The following is a 12,593-nucleotide window of genomic DNA, read 5'->3' on the forward strand; positions in this document are numbered from 1 at the left end:
ACTATACAATTATAATTTTCTATGGCAATCATGACAAAGAACAATATGCATCTCTTGAAAATCTAAATTGACACTAAACATTTGAGCAGAAAATGCAGTTTTGACTTCGAAATTCATGACGCTTTCTGAACGTAGGTATATATTTCAGGTTAAGACGCAGTGATAGTTTAACACTTCTGAAAGCACCGACCACAGGGAAAATGAATGTATCCGAATATTTTGGTTATAGTAACTGCAGCTCCCTTTCAAGATATTGATACATCGCCTCCTTTTCCTTCTCCATAGTGGTAATGTGATAGTCGGCTGGAAACAATAATTCGATCTCCAATCTAGTTCGTTTCTTAATTTCTTGAAGAACTATGTCATGCCTGGGGCGTGTACTCGAGACAATCTGTACAAAAAACGTAGTTGCAGCCAATTTCGGCAGGACATGGTCGTCGCCAACACCTTAACAGTGATAAAGATAGTAATGAAGCACTCGCAGGGACGCATTATGTCTTTAGAGATAAGCTGTTCCGCAAGAGTGAAAGACCCGGATAGTATGTGTTCTAGACACTAAGCGCATGCGTGACACGCTTTGCATCTATCGCTGGGAACTTCTTGACGTACAATATGATCAGGGTATACTAAGGTGGAAATAATACCGTCCTGGCATGCGAAAAAGAAACCCTACGTACTTAAATTCAATCCTGACGATCTAAGAAAAGCAAAAGTTTGTTCCTTTTGCAAGGACTGACCACTACATTTATGTGAAAGTTTCCGTGCATTTTTTTATTAAGTGGCTGTTAACGGAATTTGTCAACCTCTGGTTTCTTCCCTTTAGCTTTTAGAAGTGAGGCATGTTATTACGAGAGTAAGGCCAAAGAGAGAAATTAGAATCTGGAATTTCGAGGGTGAGGTTAAAACACAATAAAAGACAAAAGGTAGTGTTAATATAAAAATTTGTCTTATTACTACTTACATGGAGATGTGCGACTGTCAGACCGTGGTGGGTGCTAATTGACGATAAGTTTCCTCTCAGAGGAGTAGTAAATCGGTGGCCATGGAAGAGACCATAAATGAGGCCGTTGTGGTGGCAAGAAACTTTTTTTTTTTAAATGTTTACAGTGCGACGAGAGAACATCAAGTGGCATTGAATGGCGAGATCACTAAGAACTCGCAGCTAACGACCAGGTAAGACTGACGACGAGGTGCGCTATCCCCCAGGATTTTGGTGCTTTTAAAATCTAGATAGATTGATGAACTTTGCTTTCTTCTGATGTTAGAATTCATGCCAAGTTTCTTGTCCGCCTGCTTTGCGGCTTTGTGAAGGAACGCTTGTTTGTCAATCTTTTCGTGTTTCCTGACCATTTTGCAAAGGGTATCTATGCCATTTGCAACAATGTAAGCTATACTCAGAAGAATTCGGTTGGAAGACAGGCCAAATCTGTCGAAGAAGATCCTTGTATCTGCTTTGGAGAGACTGCTTCACAGATTTTATGTCCTTAATGTGGCTCTGAGTAACGCCTATGTATGTGTAGGTCTTTCCAGCAACCAGTTGTCTAATAACACTTGTATCAATAAGTACAGGTGTTCAGATTCCTAAAATACCGAACAGAATCTAAAGAATGTTAAAGATTTTCACTTTCTAATTTCTCACGCCGAAGTCCCTCGACTGGTCAAAAGCAAATCGTACGACGTTTTTCCTCTAATTCAGAATGCACAGCTCGAGGCACGTTTTTCTGAAAAGGGTAAATTGGCCCTCATAATTTTCTTAACATTCCAAAGCGCATGGCTCGAGTCTGGATCTAACGGGAAATAGTTATTTGGCGGATACCCTTGCCTAGCCAAAATGCAATATTTCCAAAAATTTGATAATTGTACCTTTTTCAGCAAATCTTTTTTTCTTGGCAACGTCGGTAATGACCGAAATGCACGGCTCGAAACGGGCTCCCTGGGGACTTGGGACCAGTCGCGTCAGAGGTGCAAGACGGTACACATTAAGCAATTCGGCTATGTCACCTTGAATATTTCTGCAATTATATCGCGATTATTAAATTCACATTTTTTTTGTCACATATCTGTATGCTATTCAAATGTTTTTAAATAAACTAAGATTTAATAATAAACAATTATATTTTGATACTATCCCAATGCACTTCGACATATGCACGTATTAGTTTTTTATGCGTGCAAACAATGGTCCTTCGAAACCGGATATTTTACAGCAATTCATCGTGTAAAATATATTTTTCTTCAGTGATAAATTCAGTGTGATAGCAGTGATTGTCCATGAACTAGTGAACTTTAAATTGTGAACTTAAACTTATGAACTTAAACTTGTGAACTGGACTTGCGAACTTGTGTACTGTGAACATGTGAATTGAACTTTGAACTATGACGTCAACTTGACTGTAAATTTGTGATGTCAATTCAGAACTGTGACTTCAACGTTTGAGCTGTGCATTTTTGACGTCAACTTGAACTGTGAATTTGTGACTTCAACTTGTGCCTGGGAATTTTTAGTGACAAATAAGAATCTAGTGAGCCGACTTTGACTCTACAAGATTTCTCATAATAATCCACCGTTTGTGTATTTGTTTATATAAAAGTGACTTCAACGTTGCTTCTGAACCTTTGAACTGTTTTCCTAAAATCTTTGTGAGCAGTTCGACATTACTCGAACCCTTTCTACAGAACCTATTGGCTCCAAGGGACATCTTTATTCTACAGAAATCAACAACTGGTGACTGCACACTATTGCTGTCCAGAGGAACTTGTACGAAGAAATTCCCTGTACCAGATATCGATTTCAAGGGCAAGAAGACTGCGGAGTAGCTGAACGACATTTTTTTCCAATCGGTGGGTCTCCAAATATCTCTTTCCTTGGTCTTTTAATTTCCCCTGGTATTTCGTTTTGCTTTATTGACCGTAAAAATGACTAATCCAGACCTAGATGCTCTAAAGGCTTCGCGAACACCGATTGAATGCAAAGTAACTCGATTCAAGAACTTCCTTGAGAAAATTAAAAATAAGTCTCAGGGCATAACCATGTTAGCAGAAAAATTAGAAAAGTTTGATCCTCTTCATTCGGAATTCGACTTGGTGCAAACTCAGATTGAGATTTTACTCGGTGAAAATGAACAAATGTTAGAAGAACAATCAAAACAGCGTGACGATTTCTAAACTGAGTATTTTACTGCACTTTCGGAAGCTCGAGTCATTCTTGAGGAAAATCGAAAAACCCCGTTACCAGATAGTATACACTCTTCCATTTCTGCCACGGAAAACTCCTCAGCGCAATCTCAGTCCTCTGTAATACCTCCGTTCGATTTCTCCCAACTTTTGTCAGCGAACGCTCTTGCAACTAATCTTCCAAAAATTACAATACCAGCATTTGATGGCTCGTTTAATGACTGGGTCAAATTTCGCGATACGTTTAAATCAATGGTACATGATCGCGCACGAATTTAAAAAATCGAAAATTTTCATTATTTGAGTGCAACGCTGACAGGAGATGCGCCGCGCGTTATTCAGTCTCTCGGAATCTCGGAGGCTAACTATGATGACGCATGGAAAAGCCTCATTGATTGTTATCAGGATTCCGGATCGCTTATTCACTTTCAAACTAAGGCACTATTTGAGCTACCGAGTATAGCAAAATCCTCATATCTATCCCTGAGACAACTTATTGATGATTTTAACAACCATTTATTAGCACTAAAATCGTTAGGGGAAAATACAGAGCACTGGGATATAATTATCTAGTATCTGGTAGCGACTAAACTCGATTTTGCCACAAAAAGAGAGTGGGAAAAACATTTACACACAACTAAAGAAAGGACCACCTTTCAAAAAATGTTAGATTATCTCGAAAGCCATTGTAAATATTTACAAAGAGTCACTATCGATAAGCCTGAATTTTCAAATGCCGGTATTAATAAAAAAGCGCCGACGAAAGGTGGTTACGCAAAATCGTCCGAAAGACTCACCTCGCATGCAACGACAAAGAAAACGTGTCCGCTCTGCCACGACTCTCATGGACTTTATAATTGTGAGAGCTTGCGAGCACTTCCTGTGTCATCACGAATTGAGGAAGTTCGGCGCTTGCGAATTTGTTATAATTGTTTATCTCCCGGCATGAATGCCGCGTTTTACTTGACTCGTGTTCTGAAGTAAATCTTATGACCCGCGAATTTTGTAAAAAATTAGAACTTCCGATGGTAACGTCTGATACTGTGGTTTCCAGTGTTTTTAAACACAAACAGGAGCCACAGCATCGCGCTTCTGTCACATTTAATTCGCGGTGTACTGGGTTTTCACAGCAAATCACGTGCCTCATTACAACGGACATTACCGACGACATGCCGAACGTGCGATTGCGTTATAGCGACTTTAACATCCCTAATGATATCACAATGGCTGATCCAAGATTCACTGAAACGTGTCCGATTGATCTATTAATCGGTGGGGGTACGTTTTGGAAACTTTTATGTGTCGGGCAGATCCAACTCCGCGAACATCAACCAATATTACAAGAAACACAACTTGGATGGATTGTCACCGGTTCCATGGAACTTTAACCCCCCTCATACAAATCAAAGGCTGTGTAATCTTATTACTAACCAGCAATTACATAATGACGTTCAAAGATTCTGGGAAATGGAGCATTATGCAATTAAAAGGGATCAACCAGAACTTGATTCACGCAACGTGTGTGAGTAGCACTTTCTGTCAACAATTAAGCGTGACTTTCAAGGACGATTCGTCGTAACAATTCCCTATATGGACGAGGTCAGTGAACTTGGAGACTCTTTGAAAATGGCAGAAAAACGGCTATTCGCGATGGAACGTAAGAGAGAAAAACTTCCTGAGTTAAATGAGAAGTACATTGAGTTTATGAATGATTATCAAGATAAACAACACATGATGAAAATTCCTGAGGAGGAAGTGCATATCGATGCACGTGTTACTTATTTACCTTACCATGCGGTATTTAAAGAAGGCAGCACTACTACCAAATTACGCGTTGTCTTCGACGGATCTGCAAGAAATTCGTCCCGTCTCTCATTAAATGAGGTTCAGCGAGTCGGTCCCGTGGTGCAAAATGATCTTTTTTCGATCACGCTGCGATTTCGCCAGTATCCTATTGTACTCTCTGCCTATATTGCGCAGATGTATCGGCAAATTAAGGTTACTGAAAATCAACAAGATTTACAAAGAATTTTGTGGAGAAAGGACCCCTCTGAACCAATTCAGCATTTTCGACTCACTACAGTCACTTACGTTACCGCTACAGCCCCTTTTTAGCTACGCGAACCTTACGAAAAGTTAGCGAAGACAAAAAAAAGAATACCCCACCGCCAGTCAGGTCGTCATGAGAGATTTCTACGTGGATGATTTACTCACAGGGACAAACACTGTGGAGGAGGCAAGGAAACAGAAAACGGAACTAATTCAGCTCCTCTCTGCAGCAGGAATGAACGTTAGGAAATGGGCGTCAAATAACCCATACGTATTCGAAGAATTGAACAATTCAGATTTAGAAAGAATGATTCAAACAGATAAAGATCCAAAGACCTTAGGATTATTATGGGCACCTGCCGCCGACGAACTAAGATACTCTGTGCAACAGACACCGAATCCTTCTATCACGAAAAGGACAATATTATCCACTATTGCTCAGATTTTTCACCCATTAGGCCTCGTTGGCCCAGCGGTAATTCGTGCTAAGATTATTTTGCAAAATCTGCGGCAATTAAAACTGGGTTGGGACGAGACTCTACCACAAAATCTTTATACCACATGGAAGGAATTTCACAGTCATCTGAGGGCATTAAATGAAATTACGGTACCGCGATTCGTTCTTGGCGCAAATATAGTTACTGTGCAACTCCATGGATTCAGTGGTGCCTCTACAGTAGCATACGGTACTTGTATATATCTACGGTCGTCTGATAGTGTCGGGAATCACAATGTACGTTTGTTGTGCACCAAGTCACAAGTCGCTCCGCTTAAACAAATCAACTGGCCCCGGCTGGAACTGCAAGCCGCCTTGGTGCTAGCACACCTCAGTGAAACCGTCAGTGCAGCACTCAGCGTGGAAATCAAGGAAAAATATTTTTGGTCCGACTCAACAATAACTTTGGGCTGGATTTTGTCATATCCTACTCGGTGGCCAACTTCCGTAGCTAACCGGACGAGTGAGATGCAACGGCTGACTAATGACAACTGGAATCACTTCTTATCCGGGGAAAATCCAGCTGATCTCATTTCTCGCGAAATCAATCCAGAAGATCTTCACGACCAGGAACTTTGGTGGATGGGCCCGGATTGACTCTCTCAGTCTACAGAGAACTGGCCTTCGAAACGTGAATTGACCAGCGATGAACTCGACAGGTTACCAGAAGCGCGAAAATGTAAAGCGACACTAGTTATAACCACGCTAACGGACCTCAAATTATTTGAGCGGTATTCATCATTACCGCGCCTAATTAGAGTAACGGCGTACTGTTTGCGATTCATGCAAAATGTGAAAAGGGCTAAAGAGTTTAGGAAATTAGGTTACCTCGAAGTTTCCGAAAGAGCTCATGCCTTGTCGAGACTTTTGAAGCTTGCTCAGACTCAACATTTTTCACGTGAAATGCATGATATTCAAGAGTCAAATCAAGTTTCAAAGATAAGCAAATTGTACTCTCTTAATCCATTTTTAGATGCGCAGAGACTTCTCAGAGTGGGCGGCCGCTTGGTTAACGCTCCGGTACCATTTGAGCAGAAGCATCCTATCATTTTGTCGCCAAGCAATCCATTAACTATTCTTATAATTTCTAATGAACATTTAAAATTAATGCACGGTGAATGTCAAGCGGTTATGGGTTCTTTGAGAAATCAATACTGGCCCATCTCCTGTAAGAACACCAGAAAAAATGTACTTAGAAAATGCGTCACGTGTTTCAGGGCTCGCCCTATAGGCACTGAGTATATAATGGGAAATTTGCCAGAGTCACGTGTCACCCCGAAATGTGCATTTTGTACTTGCGGAGTTGACGGTGCTGGGACGTTTCAAATAAAGGGCGCTGTACGTTCTAAGGTTACTCGTAAGGCTTACATGTGTATCTTCGTGTGTTTTGTAACTAAGGCCGTACATATTGAGCTTGCTAAGGATTTGAGTACAGACGGCTTTTTAACTTGTTTACGTCGGTTTGTTTCTCGCCATGGTAAATGTCAACATATTTACTCCGACAACGGTGCCAATTTTGTCGGAGCACGCAATCGACTGAACGAATTAAGCAGGCTACTTGAGGACCGCGATTTTGAAAGAAATGTAACCGATTTTTTAGCACAGGATCAAATTTCTTGGCATTTGATTCCTCCTAATGCACCTCATTTCGGAGGGCTTTGGGAAAGTGCCGTTAAATCTGCGCAAAAACATGTTACTCGGGTGATAGGAGAAACGCGACTCACGTATGAGAAATTATACATGGTATTAACGCAAGTAGAGGCTTGACTAAACTCACGTCCCTTGACTCCTAATCCTAATGATCCCAACGATTTGAATCCCTTAACACCTGGCCACTTCCTAATTGGAGACTCATTGACTGCGGTACCAAATCCAGATCGGCGAGATGCTCGCGAAAATCGCCTTAATCGCTACGAACATTTGCAACAAATATTTCAGCATTTTTGGCAGCGTTGGCAGACTGAATATCTTAGTCAACTCCAGAAGCGGAATAAATGTCTCAGTCAAAGACCAAACTTCTTATTCCAGGATCCATGGTAATCATTCGTGACGACAAACTGCCACCAATGAAATAGCGACTTGGTCGCATGACTGAAGTACACCCAGGACGAGACAATGTAACCCGCGTAGTGACAATCCGCCTAGCTGATTCCACGATGAAACGTGCGGATTCGAAAATATGCATCCTGCCACTCGATCAAGACATCATTGCTCCTCCAGAGTAAATCACTAACATGTCAGTTAACTATTTGCTAAAAACTAATTATCGCTTATTCTCCTGTAAATATTTTTTAACCAATTCATGCAGGTTATGATTTCAGTAGATAACACATGCTTGATAAAGTATATTTACTCTATTTTTACCTACTAATGTTCACATTGATATGTTCCTAGTTTTTATATTATTTATACTTTCTTCATTATTGAATAATTTATTTCATCGTATATGATAGACTGTATAGAATTCTAGCATCAACGTATGCTCTACACTTTCAACTTAAGAGTTCTCCATAATTCATTTTATACTTTATACTTTCTCGCGTTAAAAAATATATATATTCAGCTGTATACGTGGTCTACGTTTTTTTGATGTTCTACGAATTTAATTTTTATCTTTTCATTGTTGAAAGATACTCTTTTAAAATGGGCGGCATGTTCAGATTCCTAAAATAACTAACAGAATCTAAAGAATGTTAAAGATTTTCACTTTCTAATTTCTCACGCCGAAGTCCCTCGACTGGTCAAAAGCAAATTGTACGACGTTTTTCCTTTAATACAGGATGCACAGCTCGAGACACGTTTTTCTGAAAAGGGTAAATTGGACCTCATAATTTTCTTAACATTCCAAAGCGCATGACTCAAGTCTGGATCTAACGGGAAATAGTCATTTTGCGGATACCCTTGCCTAGCCAAAATGCAATGTAGCCAAAAATTTGATAATTGTACCTTTCCCAGCAAATATTTTTTCTTGGCAACGTCGGAAAAGGCCGAAATGCACGGCTCGAAACGGGCTCCCTGGGGACTTGGGACCAGTCGCGTCAGAGGTGCAAGACGATACACATTAAGCAATTCGGCTTTGCCACCTTGAATATTTCTGCAATTATATCGCGATTATTAAATTCACATTTTTTTGTCACATATCTGTATGCTATTCAAATGTTTTTAAATAAACTAAGATTTAATAATGAACAATTATATTTTGATACTATCGAAATGCACTTCAACACATGCACGTATTAGTTTTTTCATGCGTGCAAACAACGGGGTCATCAGAAACGCCAGTAATCTTTTCTTTCTTCAGATTAATCTTGTCACACTTGTTCAATCCAATGTCCATACCAATCTTAAATGTGCACGATATATTGACTCGATCATCTCGATATTGACGATAATATCGATATTTTATGAATTGTCAAAACTTCTTGTTAACAATTATTGACAGTTATATTTCAATAAACAAATGAGCAATAATCATTTTTTTATATACCGATTAAAACCCAATAAAATTTTTTTTCAGTTTCCAAAATTCCAACCACATGATATAAGTCCCTAGTTTGAGGTTATAAAAACTCAGCACGTGGTGCATTTTACTTTTCATCTATGAATAAATATAAGCACACCTTATAAGAGAATTATTATTACTTTATTCATAAATATTTGTTTATTACTTTAAAAACCTACTTGTAAAAATAGCTTGATGAAAAACGGTAACTACACGAACTTGTCGTCCCAAAACATCACTAAATATTTAAAACAATAGAAACAGTCAGTATCAATAATCAGACAGCAACATCAGTATGGATTATTGATATATCGTTAGTCTACTATCGCTATTAACATATCGAATATCGAAATGCAGATGTCAATATTTCCGATATTTCATTACTAATTTAAACCAAGTTGAAGTTTGCTTGCTTCAGAAGCATAGATCTTTAGGTCATCCATTTGAACCTTATGCTCAAAACAATTAGTGTCGCCGTAGAGGTATCCAGGAGAATTGCACAGTGCGAGAGATAGAGGTAGATCCCAAATAACAATTTGTGAGGGCGCACGGCAGCCTAACGACGTATGAGCACGTTGTGTTACCACGAACGTTAGCACTGTGAGGTCTATCAAGATAGCACCTACACAAACGAAATACCCAAATTTCTTAATGTCAGAATTTTGGGCTTTTTTTAGGCTGTATTGCCGATTTTTGGGCTCCGCTACTTTTTGTGAAAATTCAAATTTTGAGTGGAGGTGCTGATTTGAATCAAGCCAGCACCTCCACTATATAAAAATTGGAAGAAGAAAAAATCAAACACGTCAGAATTTTGGGTTTTTTTGGGCTCTTGAACGCACCAACAACAAATTTTCAAAAACCACCCCTACAAAATATAAAACCACCCCCTATGTAAAAAATAAAATTCGGAAAAAACAAAAAACACCAGAATTTCGGGCTCATTTTGGGCTCTAAAATGCATGAAAAAAATTTTTTTAAACTACCCCTATTTTCAAAAACCACCTCCTTGAAAACAATAAAATGACTATCGTAAAACTGTAATATTCTGAAAAAGATTAGTTTACACAAAATTATGTTTGATGGTTACAAACGGACTGTTTTTTAACGTCATGTGTTAGGGACCAAAAATCGGAGTAGGTATTTTTAAGAAGCCCAATAATCATAAACTCTACTGACACTGGAACATTCTCAAAAATATTAATTTTTGACAAAGTCATATATACATGGTAGAGAATGGTTGATTTTATAAGTTCAGGGTTGAAGCCCAAAAATCAGAGTGAATGTTTTCAAAGAGCCCAAAAATCAGACTACATTAACACTAGAAAATTCTCAAAAATATTATTTTTTAACAAAGTCGTATATACGTGGTAGAGAAGGGTTGATTTGATAAGTTAAGGGTTGAAGCCCAAAAATCGGCATGCATATTTTCGAGGAGCCCGAAAATCAAAGAATACATGGACACTAGAAAATTCTTAAAAATATTATTTTTTAACAAAGTCATATATACGTGGTCGAGATGGGTTGATTTTATACGTTAAGGGTTGAAGCTTAAAAATCAGAGGGGGTATTTTCGAGGAGCCCAAAATCAAAGACTCTACTGTCACTAAAAAATTCTCAAAAATAATAATTTTTGACAAAGTTGTATATACGTGGTAGAGAAGGGTTGATTTTATAAGTTAAGGGTTGAAGCCCAATAATCGGCTTGTATATTTTCGAGGAGCCCAAAAATCAAAGACTACATTAACACTAGAAAATTCTCAAAAATATTATTTTTTGACAAAGTCGTATATACGTGGTAGAGAAGGGTTGATTTTATAAGTTAAGGGTTGAAGCCCAAAAATCGTAGTGGATGTTTTCAAGGAGCCCAAAAATCATAGACTACATTAACCCTAAAAAATTCCCATGAATATTAATGTATTTATAACTTTGTCAAGAAATAATATTTTTGTGAATTTTCTAGTGATATTGTGGTCTTTGATTTTTGGGCTCCTCGAAAATACCCACTCTAATTATTCTGAGATTCTATACTCTAATTATTTTGAGAATTTTTTAGTGTCAGTAGAATCTCTGACTTTTGGGCTCCTCGAAAATATCCACTCTGATTTTTGGGCTTCAACCCTTAACGTATAAAATCAACCCTTCTTTACCACGTATGTAGGAATTTCAGCAAAAAAAAATATTTTTCAGAATTTTCTTTTGTTAATGTAGTCTCTAATTTTTAGGCTTCTCGAAAATATCCACTGCAATTTTTGGGCTTCAACCCTTAACTTATAAAATCAACCCTTCTCTAACACGTTTATACGACTTTGTCAAAAAATAATATTTTTGAGAATTTTTTAGTGTCAGTAGAATCTCTGACTTTTGGGGTCCTCGAAAATATCCACTCTGATTTTTGGGCTTCAACCCTTAACTTATAAAATCAACCCTTCTCTACAACATACATATGACTTTGTCAAAAATTAATATTTTTGAGAATTTTCCAGTGTCAGTAGAGTCTTTGATTTTTGGGCTTCTTAAAAATACCCACTCTAATTTTTGGGCTTCAACCCTTAACGTATAAGGTCAACCCTTCTCTACCACGTATATACGAATTTGTCAAAAAATAATATTTTTGCGCATTTTCTTGTGTTAATGTAGTCTCTGATTTTTGGGCTCCTCGAAAACATGTACTCCGATTTTTGGGCTTCAACCCTTAACGTATAAAATCAACCCTTCTCTACCACGTATATACGAATTTGTCAACAAATAATATTTTTGAGAATTTCCCAGTGTCAGTAGAGTCTATGATTTTTGAGCTTCTCGAAAATACCCACTCTGATTTTTGGGCTTTAACCCTTAACGTATAAAATCAACCCTTCGCTACCACGTATATATAACTTCGTCAAAAAATAATGTTTTTGAGAATTTTCTAGTGTTAATGTAGTCTCTGATTTTTGGGTTCTTCGAAAATACCCACTCTGATTTTTGGGCTTCAACCCTTAACGTAAAAAATCAACCCTTCTCTAGCATGTATATATGACTTTGTAGAAAAATTATATTTTTGAAAATTTCCTAGGTTTAATGCAGTCTTCGATTTTTGCGCTCCTCGAAAATACCCACTCTGATGTTTGGGCTTCAACCCTTAACTCATAAAATCAACCCTTCACTACCACGTTTATAAGACTATGTCAAAAAATAATATTTGTGAGAATTTTGTAGCGTTAATGTAGTCTTTGATTTTGGGCTTCTCGAAAATACCCACTCTGATTTTTGAGCTTCAACCCTTAACGCATAAAATCAACCCTTCTCTACCACGTATATACGAATTTGTCAAAAAATAATATTTTTGCGAATTTTCTTGTGTTAATGTAGTCTCTGATTTTTCGGCTCCTC

The 12,593-nt window shown here is 38.1% G+C and overlaps 3 protein-coding genes across 3 annotated transcripts; all 3 read left to right on the plus strand.

Annotated features, from left to right (window-relative positions):
* Positions 1–4,764: 4,764 nt before the first annotated feature.
* LOC117176445 lies at positions 4,765–5,289 on the plus strand. Its single transcript, XM_033366686.1, has one exon. The coding sequence runs from the start codon at positions 4,765–4,767 to the stop codon at positions 5,287–5,289; it is 525 nt and encodes a 174-aa protein (XP_033222577.1).
* A 67-nt stretch (positions 5,290–5,356) lies between these two features.
* On the plus strand, positions 5,357–6,316 carry LOC117176446. Its single transcript, XM_033366687.1, has one exon. It carries the CDS (start codon positions 5,357–5,359, stop codon positions 6,314–6,316), a length of 960 nt encoding a protein of 319 aa, XP_033222578.1.
* Positions 6,317–6,502: 186 nt separating this feature from the next.
* LOC117176447 lies at positions 6,503–7,486 on the plus strand. Its single transcript, XM_033366688.1, has one exon. It carries the CDS (start codon positions 6,503–6,505, stop codon positions 7,484–7,486), a length of 984 nt encoding a protein of 327 aa, XP_033222579.1.
* The last annotated feature ends 5,107 nt before the right edge of the window (positions 7,487–12,593 follow it).

The sequence above is a fragment of the Belonocnema kinseyi genome, chromosome 7, assembly GCF_010883055.1.
Source record: "Belonocnema kinseyi isolate 2016_QV_RU_SX_M_011 chromosome 7, B_treatae_v1, whole genome shotgun sequence".
Taxonomy (NCBI): domain Eukaryota; kingdom Metazoa; phylum Arthropoda; class Insecta; order Hymenoptera; family Cynipidae; genus Belonocnema; species Belonocnema kinseyi.

Coding starts and splice junctions, on each gene's coding strand:
- LOC117176446 (XM_033366687.1), top strand. CDS start 5,357: ATGAGAGATTTCTACGTGGATGATTTACTCACAGGGACAAACACTGTG.
- LOC117176445 (XM_033366686.1), top strand. CDS start 4,765: ATGGACGAGGTCAGTGAACTTGGAGACTCTTTGAAAATGGCAGAAAAA.
- LOC117176447 (XM_033366688.1), top strand. CDS start 6,503: ATGCAAAATGTGAAAAGGGCTAAAGAGTTTAGGAAATTAGGTTACCTC.